Source organism: Nanorana parkeri, unplaced genomic scaffold (assembly GCF_000935625.1).
Source record: "Nanorana parkeri isolate BGI_ZX_2015 unplaced genomic scaffold, ASM93562v1 scaffold771, whole genome shotgun sequence".
In the NCBI taxonomy this organism is placed as follows: Eukaryota; Metazoa; Chordata; class Amphibia; order Anura; family Dicroglossidae; genus Nanorana; species Nanorana parkeri.
In genome coordinates this window covers 51,232-62,173 of record NW_017307039.1, presented here as the reverse complement: position 1 = coordinate 62,173, position 10,942 = coordinate 51,232, and the positions used below count along the sequence as shown (strand labels likewise).

General features: G+C 43.2%; 1 protein-coding gene across 1 annotated transcript in view; it reads right to left on the bottom strand.

The window, feature by feature from the left end:
• The window catches only part of ZCCHC2 (zinc finger CCHC-type containing 2), a 49,705-nt gene that overhangs the window by 23,482 nt on the left and 15,281 nt on the right, over window positions 1-10,942 (bottom strand). The window contains exons 4-5 of the mRNA XM_018564676.1: window positions 10,502-10,573; window positions 4,337-4,446 (exon numbers count right to left, since the gene is read on the bottom strand). Of these exons, the coding sequence (XP_018420178.1) occupies window positions 4,337-4,446; window positions 10,502-10,573 (182 nt within the window). The remainder of the gene's footprint in view (window positions 1-4,336; window positions 4,447-10,501; window positions 10,574-10,942) is intronic.

The window sequence follows — 10,942 nt, the reverse complement described above, 5'->3', positions numbered from 1 at the left end:
CCACGACCATGCCGCGTATATGCCACGCTCACCACACAAGCCGGACACACGCTCGCAGAGCACGCCGCGGTGACTTACAAGGGTTCAGAAACAGGTAAGGGGGACCTGTTTTAATGTTTCCTGTTTAAAAAAAAAAAAGCGGCACACTGTAGAACACCAGCAGCTATAGAGGAACAACAAATCCCAGCAATAATACATTAAGCAGCCTGTATAATGTACTATTGCTGGGACTTGTTGTTCCTCCTATAGCTGGTGGTATTCTCCATTGCGCTGTATAATGTATTATTGCTGGGATTTGTAGTTTCTCTATAACTGGTCAGTGGTAATCTGCATTGCGCAGTATAATCATTATACAGCGCAATGGAGAATACCACCAGCTATAGAGGACTACAAATCCCAGCAATAATACATTATATACAGCGCAATGCAGAGTAACGCCAGCTACAGAGGACTACAAATCCCAGCAATAGTACATATGTAGTATAATGTAGTATTGCTACATTCCTCTATAGCTGCTGGTATTCTGCACTGCGCCGCTGTATTATGTACTATATTGCACACCACACTCTTTTTTTTACTTCTACCGCGCCAAGCTTGCTCCCGTGATGGACTACAATCTCACCACAAACTAGTAGTCCATCACTGGAGCCTTTTTTTTTTTATCCGATTAACCGATTAATCGAACTTAATAATCGGCCAACTAATCGATTATGAAAATAATTGTTAGCTGCAGCCCTACCAGACAGAAAAGCATCTATCCTCCAGAAGATGTAATGGAAGGACTTCTGACTCAAGAAGTGAAAGATTGATCCAGTAGCTGAAAAATGAGATCAGATGGACTAAAGATTTTTCTGCAGAAGAAATGTTCTGGCCTGACCTTCCTGCAGGTGATGAAACTATTCCAGTGCTGATTTCTGAAGATTAAGGATTTAAATGAAAAGTTTGGGCATCTGTACAATCAGAGAGACCATCTACGTGGACTGTTTTTTCAACAGAATATTGCCTAAGTATGCTAAAATGGAGATGCCCAGGGAGAGAAATAGGGCTAACACCAGGAGCCAGCACCCTGGGGAACACCACGGGGTGCAGAAGCAAGATAAAAAAAAGCCCAAGCACTCGGATGAACTAGGACCTCTAGGTACACATCCTAACTCACCACAGAAGCCAGAAAGTCTCTCTGAAGAAAGGTAGCATTGCTAGTCCTGCTGGATATTATGCAAAATGTTTAGACATGCACCATATGAAGCCATGTTCTCTTTGGGTTGAAGTACATCTCTTGACACAGTTCTGCAACAGGGACTGGGGAAATTACACATTGTTTCACAAAGATAAAGGGCTAGATGGACACCTGCAAATCTGTGTGGTAACATAGGAAGGTTAGAGGTGAGCACCCGAAGAGGGTATGGACGGTGAGGATTCAGTTTGTATCCCTGGGATAGGATTCACTGTATCTAAGCAACTGAAGAGTAAACTATCTAGGTGTCTGCAAAGTCTAACAAATGCCCCTACACTTTAGCAATTTTTCTGAGGGTTTAGCAGGCTTTTTATCCCAGACATCACATGTAACCAGAAAAACAAGTTTGGAAGGGCTAGACTGACTTACTCCGAGAGTGCAAAAATGAAAGACAGGAGACTTTACGGATTGTTCCCTAGGCTTAATGCACGGAGGCAGGTGGGTGCTCTTGCCTCCAGTGAAGTGCGGGTCCAAAGAGAAGTTGTGCATAGATAAAAGATGTTGTAAACAAGCAAATATGCTTCCAGAAGGCCATAATAACAACTGAAGTGAAAAGCTCTATCTCCGCCAGTGAGAACCAAGAGCTGTAGAGCAGTGTCCCCCCAGCCTTGTTTTAGTCACGACACCTCTAATTTTATGCAAAATCTCATAGCACCGCATTTTAAAATGCAAAAAACATATGTAAAAATGACGTGTGGTCCCTGCAAAATCCATACCAGACCTTTATCTGAGAAAGGGGTCTGGTATGGATTTAAAGGAAGGACCCTTGCAAAGACAAAAAAAAAAAATCTGACACCACCCATCATAACATTTTTAGCCTTCTTCAAATCAGATACCCCCCTTACACATCACAGACAGCATGGCAGAGAGTGGGAGGCAGAGCAGGCCTGGACAGAAGTAAACTTCTGCCCTTTTTTGAATGGATTTCATCCTCCCTGGATAGCATCATTTATTGCCATCTCCTTTCTCTTGCAGAGTCCTATGGAGCCAAATCCCTCCTCCCTGCTCACCACTCCCTCAAGCTAGTAGATAGACAGCTGCTGGAGACTGCATTGTCTTTTGTGATCTTGAACTGAAAATTAAAGTTCATGTAAGCACAGCTGAGAGTTGGAGCCAGCAGTTTGAAAACATGAATACTATAAAGCAGGGTATACACGGTTAGACTTTTGCACAAACGTTTGTACAAAAATCCCTTTGGAACTTTCGATACTAGCATCAGAGACTTGTCGCTTGTCATTTGAAATTTTGTTTAAATATTAATTTTTACTTAACATTTGAGTTTGGAATAAATGGAGTTTCTAAATGAAAACCGATCAATCGCTGATTTGACCCCATTAACGATTAGAAAGTCAAACAAACGTTCCAAATTCGATTTCGTTTATTCAAAATTTTTAACTGTGCAGCAGGTTGATCCTCGGGTTTAACCACAACAATATTAGCCAAAATGGTCTCTTAATTCTGGAGTAATAGCAGATGGCTGTGACTCAAATATAATCTCATCAGGAAGAGACTGGAGTAACTTAAAAACAACTATAATTACTGCGACCGATGGCTTAGAAGGGAAAATCAGCCAAAGAATCTGCGGGACGAAGGAGTGGGAGCAAGATCATAGTCTATGTGTACAGAGCCTGCATTGAACTGCGTGAATAAGAGCAGAAATTAATGGGATTCCAGGTTGCAGGCGTTGGCATCTTAAGAAAGAATGCAACAAGCACACCCCCTTAACAGTTAAGAGTGTGAGATGAGGTCACCTGTACCAGCTAGACTGTTCCCTTTGTGCCTAGAAACAGATATTTTGCAACCACATAGTGACAAGGCAACTAAGTTCAGGGTACAAGACTAGGCCTCAGGTACTCACAAAACCCAGACAGCTGGAAGCTGGGATGGCCAGAGATGCCCCAGGACACAGTAGGCTGGCAGTGGGATTGAAACACACACGGCTCTTGCAAGCAGGAGCTGCAGTGGGAAGATGCTTCTTTGATGCTTTATGGCATGGAGAGAGCATAGAGAATGCCAGTGAGACAGTCTACTCCGAAAATGTCATCAGTGTTGAGCACCAGAGTTTTAACCCCTTCCATGGAAGAAAAAAAAAAACAGGGAAGTTAGCACAGCAGCCTATGAAAACAAGGTAAGCGCCTGATGCTCAGCCGGAATGGCCTACTCATGGAGTGAGTCTTCAGGGGCAGGGCAAGTGATGAGGCAATGCCAGCAGCTCATGACCTGAAAAGCACTCCGCAGCTAACTTTTTACCAGCCTAGAAAGCTACTTCTGCAGAACCCAGTCCCTGAGGGTCACCTCCAGGCTACTCCCATGCTCAGGCTAGTGGGGGGACAGATGAAGGGCTCCAAGCAGAGGACAGCTATGTTAGATAGCTGCATCTGCAGAGATCAACTTTAACAGTGACATAGATTGAAGAAAAACATTTTTTGAATAAAACAGTTTGCTACCAAAATTCCAAGAAGAACTGAAGAACATATCCAAACTTCTAGGACAATAGAAAAAAAAATGAGGCATGCCGATAGTAGGAGGGGTTGGGCTGGTTGGCAGTTTTGTTTTATTGCCAGTGCCCAATCCTCCTGTAGGCCACTGTATATATTAAAAGGTGAAAGTCGTCCCTGTGTCTCTCAATGGAAGAGAAAGAAATAATGTTTGGGAAAAGTATATTTTAATCAGAGGTTCAGTGTATTTTACGAATATATAGCCAGATGCCAGAGGCCAGGCACAGCCTATGTTGTATGCGTTTATTAAACATAAAATATAATAGAGCACTAAAACAAGAGCATCCTCGTCAAATTTAAACTATATGGTAAAATATAAAAATTTTAAAAACAGGTGCAGGTCTGGTACACAATTGGAGACGGACATGTCAACCAACAGACAAAACAATCCATGATCCACTTTTCAGTAACAGAATGTGAACTGTGAATTACTTGTATAAAGAGAAGGGAAAAAAAAGGATACAGATAAAATCATCCATAATCCACATTCAGTAACTAATTACTTAATACAATAATTACTAAATAAGTACAGTACAAAATAATTCTCTCATGCATACCATTTACCACTGAGAAAACATACATACATTCAGAAACAAAAACTTACTGCACTATAGGTTCCAAGTCTGAATACTGATGCTCCCCTCGCCGCTTCCCCAGGTGTAAGGCATCTATTATAGTCTTATCAATATGTTCATTGGACAGCTCTTTTGGAAGCTAGTGAGAAAGTCACAAAAAATTACTGTGGTTACTAATATTCATTAGAAGTTGAAATATACAACATGACAGTGACCCAAAGCACAGGCAAGCAACAAAAACAAAAAAACTAAAAAAAGGGAGAAGAGGAAAGGACTGTTCAAGTAAGACCCTACAAAAAAAAAATACATGAATACAGAATGAGTTAAAATACCACCCAATTGCTACTCAAGTCTGATTACTACCTACAATATGTGTTTTGTTGAGAATAATAATTTCAATAAAGGAGATTCCATTATTATTAAAATTAAATGCTCACATACAATTCCATCAACTGAATAAAATACACCTGTGTTTTGCCCATACAGGGCAAAGCAACAGGTTCACTTTAATGCACATCTCCCCAGAAGCATATAGGTGCCTTTCTTTTACTGTCCTTTGCATCTTTTACAATACTTTCCTCCATCACTGAAAGTATTGTTTTTTTCCCCCTTTAACTCCTAAAGTTGAGTGGTGAGGAAGTGAAGGAAAATGTTCCGTTAGACTTACCGGTAACGGTATTTCTAGGAATCTTCCAGGACAGCAAGCCTACTTCAGGTTGCTGTCCTGGAAGATGATTAGGGAAATGTTCCGTTAGACTTACCGGTAACGGTATTTCTAGGAATCTCCCAGGACAGCAACCTGAAGTAGGCTTGCTGTCCTGGAAGATGATTAGGGAAAGTAAGTATATGCTTCTTGAAATGAGGATTGAGGGCCTGTTCACACACTATTCAGTACAGTGGATTGCATAAACCAAGCCTCGCGTGTTCTGGGGTGGAATGGGGCTTGGTGGTGCCATTCATGTCAATGGCACCGCAAGCACGACTCCCGCCTGCAGTGCGATCGCCCACACCAGAACACGTGGTACAGCAATGCCCTGCGATCGTAAAAAAAATAGTGCGTGCAGTGTCTGTGGTGCCATTGACATGAATAGCACCATCACACCCCCTCCCGCTGCAGGAGGCTTGGATTATGCGATCCAGTGCGTTCAGGGCGCAGAACCGTGCGTATATGGGCTCTGAAGTAAACCTGTTGCTTTGCCCTTATAAAGCAAACCTCTGCTTTGTTGATTATTTGTTCACAGTCCTGCACTCCTATTTGTTCCCTTTACTAAGATTCTGTGCTAAATATCATATATTGATAATACAATTGAGTTTTTAAATTGCACTGTGCTAATAAATATATACTAAACTAATACGTATAACTATGACCACTACTAGAACCATTACTAGAAAGGGGGAAATTTACCCTTCAACCCAAAGGCCTGAAAGCACCAGATCCACGTCTGAACAGTAGAGAGAAATGTTTTTAGGGTGTTTGATAGAGAACATAAGGAAGGTAAAACAATTTCCTGGTTATGTTGGGAGGCAGAGGCCATCTTAGGAAGAGGTTGCCAACTCAGAAACACAATATAAGAAATGGCGACAAGGAAGGCAACTCTGAGTAGGGTCAAAGCAATGTCTCAGAGGTTCTAAGGGGGGCTTCTGCAAAACTGAATGGAATAAATTAAAGTCCTATGGAGTCACCGAAGTATATACAGGGGGGACAACATGAGGGACCCCTGCACAAAGGTCTTCACCAGAGTGAGCCAAGTGGCCTCTTAAAAAATAAGAAAACAATCACCAAGACTATTTTGCCCTGGATGGTACTCAAGGAGCAGGTTCACTTCTCTTTGAGCTGCCCAGCTTCTGATGCCTCCCTGATGGTTGATGCACGTCATAGCCGTGGCATTGTCCAACTGAATACTGGCCAGGTGGCCCTGTAACTGGGAGATCCAGCATTGACAGGACAACCAAACTGCCCTAAGCTAAAGGATGCTGATCAGCAGACAAGATTCCTTTGTCGATCAAGTATCGTAAACAGTCAAGTTCTCGTCTCCAGCCTGACAGACTGGCATCTGTCGTGAGCACCTTCCAGACCACCAGGAGGAACGATTTCCCTCATTCCTACACCAGGTAGGAGTTCCACGTCATTAGAGCAACCTGTCTTGTTGGTCCAGACACTGATTGTTTTTCCCACACAGCCAGAACACTGATCTGCAACAGCCTGGAGTGACATTAAGAATAGGGACCTGTCACGAAGGAGGCACCAACTTCATGCAAAAACAAGTGGTCCAGGACCACAAAGTAAGAGCATGAGAGTAGCGCGACAGGATCTTTTCCAGAAGACCCTGGAGAGGGCCGTGTCTAAGACGTACACGGCCAGAACCTATGATGAAACTGAAAGCCTACCTTAGATTTGGATCCTGAGGCTTGGGAGGGATGAAAGTGAGCTTTCTTAAAGAACAAAACAGAAGAAGATTTAGCTGCTGGAGGCTTAGACTTCTTTTCAGATAAGACGGTCCGCTTGCTCCCCCGTTACTTAATACAAGTATCAAAGGATTAAATGAACAGGCATTCTCCAGTAAAGGTGATGCAATCAAGGCGCTTCTTGCAAGGAAACTCTGTAGACCAGCATTTCAGCCAAAGGGCACAAATAGACAGACGGGAGACCCATCTTGGAGATTTGAATAATGTACACACCAGGCCATCTATGCAGTAGTGAAAGGCCAGAAAGATAGGGTCTGACACATTGCCATGGCGGCAACAGCAAGTTGCAAAGCAGGACCTGCAAGGGCAAAAAGGCCTTAAAGAAGGCTTCTAATCTCTTGTCCATGTGATCATTGAAAATGGGAACACCCTCTACAGGAACCATTAACATGTTTTAACAAGAGAAAGCTAGATCTACAACAGGGATGGCCCATTTCTTAAACGATCTTAATAGGGTGTTGCAAAAACAGGGTGATCCCAGTCACTGTACAACACCGAATGTTAAAAGAGTGTGTACAGGGAAGGTTTTGGTGGGGGTTTGGCATTTTAAAGGATGCCAGACAAGTGACCTTTTGGCAAGGTCAATGCCAGCAGCTCTAACTGTAAACAATCATACACTATGTCCACAAGGACAGAGATACTGTCCTCGTGCTTGGAAGAGATCTCAGGAGAAAGGTCCTCTTCCCGAGCAGATTCTATGGCATTGGAAGCAACCTCTTCTTCATCTTCCACAGGCAGTGCATGAGCACACAGAGAAAGGTCAGAGGGGGACTCTGAAGGAAAAGGAGAGGGGGCCTGCCTATGCCACCTGTGGTCTAAACATTCTAAGACTGCACACATTTGCCCCTAAATTTTCGCCATTACAGCAGTACACATCTTTTGCCAGGGCAGAGAAGAGGTGCCCTGGAAGGTGCAAACCATAGGGCTGATAGAAACAGCATCCTCTGAACTATTGTTAGGTTGTGAGGTCCCAGAGTCTATCATCCATGCCTCCCCAGTGTCAAATCCCTGCATACCTGTATAACCCAACTTGTTAAAAAGGAGAACTATGGGGTTAAGGCTTTTCCCCATAGTTCTCCTTAGGGTAACGGGAGGACACAAACTAGCGTCCTCCCGTCACCCTAGGCTCTTCCTGTGATGTACTCCAAGAAATAGATTTTGTGCCCTGTGATGTACAATCAAAAAGGATGTGGGTCTGCTCTACTTCTAAAAATGCTAGTTGCCTTGCTTTTAAGCTGCCTCGCTAGCTTCTACTTTCTTAGTCACTGACAATACAAGTGTACCTTGCTGTAAAGTCAAGGTCAAGTCAAAAGCACTTGTTCCAGATCAGTGACTGAAAGCATTGAGGCTGCATCAGCATAACAACCAAGGAACTATCATATTGAGAAAGAAAGCTCAACAGCCACCAAGATTATTTAATCGCAGGTTTCCAATAGGATATAGACATAAAATGGCCACTAGATTCTGGCATTTTCCCATTTACCAGGCTAAACTTGGCTCCATCCTAATTGGATGCAATAATCTCATTCCCTTAGTAACAGACACATAAGCTGCAAAGATATAACAAAGCATATGAAAGATAAGAAAACTGAAATATAGAAAGGTCAATTTTACTGGATGCTCTAGGCCAGTGCTACTTAAAATGTAGGTTGCAACCCCATATAGGGTCCCGCGATCTGAATCCCCGGACAGAACCACCATCAGGATGGTACGGCCGGTACTTGTGTGAGGACCCCAGGTGGCCGGGGAGGCCTGGGCTCCAAGCAAGATTTTTTTAATTTTAGCTTAATGTTTAATGTGCACTGTAGTTTTTAAGGTTGCGGCCATCCCTGTGCACGTGCACGCAGGAAAGTTTCCTTTACCTCCACAGCTGCTGGAGGTAAAGGAAGGGAGGGAGAGGGGGCTTAGTAGTAGTAGTAGTAGTAGTTGGTAATGACAGGCACTGACCACCCGTCTACAACGACGAGGGGGGTGGGTGGTGAAGAGTTGGGGAGGAGGAGAGACACAGACTGACAATTGGAGGCGGCGGGTGACGAGGAGAGAGACACTGACAGACGCTGGGGGGCGGGGGGAGACGACAGAGAGAGACACCGACTGACGCTAGGGGAGGGGGTAGACACTGACCGACGCTGGGGGAAAAAAAGGGGAGAGACACCGTCCGACGCTGGGGTCCATTAAAAATGTCCTCTCCCAAAAAGGGGTCACGAGTGGAGAAAGTTTAAGAAGGCCTGCTCTAGACCAAGCTGTGCAGCCGTCCAGAGGTTCCGACAAGAGACCTGGTTGTGCTTTTTTTGAAGAGAAGAGGAGTGAGACGCTGACCGACGCTGGTGGGGGGGAGAGGAGAGGAGTCAGACGCTGACCGACGCTGGTGGGGGGTGGGGGGGTAGAGAAGAGGAGAGAGACACTGACCGACGCTGGGGGAGGGAAGAGGAGAGAGACACTGATCGACGCTGGAGAGAGACGCTGACCGACGCTAGCGCCAACAAACGCTAGCGGAGGGGGGAGACACCGACGCTTTGGGAAAGAGGGGAAGAGACACCGTCCGCTGCTGGGGTCCCTTAAAAATTTCGTTGGACAAAAAGGGGTCACGAGTGGAGAAAGTTTAAGAAGGCCTGTTCTAGGCAACACAGACAGTTATTTTAGCTACATTCAATCATGACACTCAATGCCCAACTACCAATTAGACAATTTCATTATTAGAAACTAGGGATGTTCAGATATCAAATAACGTACTCGGTACAAGTACATGTACAGATACTTTTCCAGCTCCAAGACTAGACTAGAGAAAAATGTAAAAGTTATAAATCAGCTGTCATTTGTAAGGAGCATACGAGGCTCCTGGGATTTGTGCATCACTGTTTTTATGTATGATTTTTTTTTAAATAAAAAGGTATGCACCGATACCATTTTTACAAGTATTGATACTTGTCCAAGAGCTCACAGATACAAGTACCGATACATTTTTGTTTGTCATGTGAGTTTTTCTAAAATAATACAGACTAATGATTTCAGAACAGTGGTGGAGCCCCAGTGCCCAGTCACGCCTGCAACTTCTGCAACCCTGGTAGTTCTCATGAAAATGCCAAGTATCGGCACTGGTATCTGAACATCCCTATTAGAAACCAATAAATAAGGGGCAGTCACTTTGTATTCCACACCACCATTTCTGTTCAGCTATTTCGGTCACCATGAACTACAGTGCCTTAACATTTACAATCAAGTGACGTATGTTTTTTTTCCTTTTCTATTTGGGTTACAAATTTTAGTCTTCTATAGTCAAATATAAGCTGGCTGTGGTATAAAAAGCACATGAAATAATAAAAAGGGACACTTGTCAACAGAAAAGCATGGGAGTTGCAACTGCTGACTTGTTTTTGAATGTTCAAGCTTCAAAAATGCCATTATGCATGTTTGCAAACAAACCAGTAAATGGTGGCCGTAATACTTCTATCCTAATAGGATAAATCCTTAAATAATTCTGAAATTCTTGTGGCATTGAGCTCTTGGCTTCAATACTTTAAATCACAGGCCTGAAACCAGCATAAAGCAAATAAAGTCATATCCCCCAGTTTAAAAACTTGTTTGAGGTAAAATGATTAAGGATTCTTCTACAACAACCACCAAGCAATTTGCAGTTTCAGGTGCGTGTCAAGATAAGTTTCCCTTAAGATATTAATCTAAAATCAACAGGTATTTTTTTCTCCATAGTATCAGAAAATAGGCAATACCGTTAACAGGAATTCCACCAACTCCCGATATGACTTTGTTACCGACGTTTTGGAATTATCGGACCAGGTCACCTAAAACAAAAAGAAAACAGTCAAGCATAATCAGTTCAGTCCCAGAGAGTTTTTTTTTTTACAACTTCTGCAAGGAGTTTGCATTTTCTCCTGTGCTTTCTTGGGTTTCCTCCAGGAACTCCAGTTTCTTCCCACACTCCAAAAAGATGCTGGAAGGTTAATTGGCTCCTATTTAAATAGGCCATGTATGTAGGCATGTGAAATAGGAACCTGAGATTGTGGGCTAATTGAGGTCAGGGACTGATGTGAATGTAAATTGACGACCCTATATAAAATACCTGTAATAAAAACCATCTATATGAACTATAATAATTTTTGCTGGGGACAGATGGGGCTTTAGTTTGGCAGCTGAAATAGTATATATATATA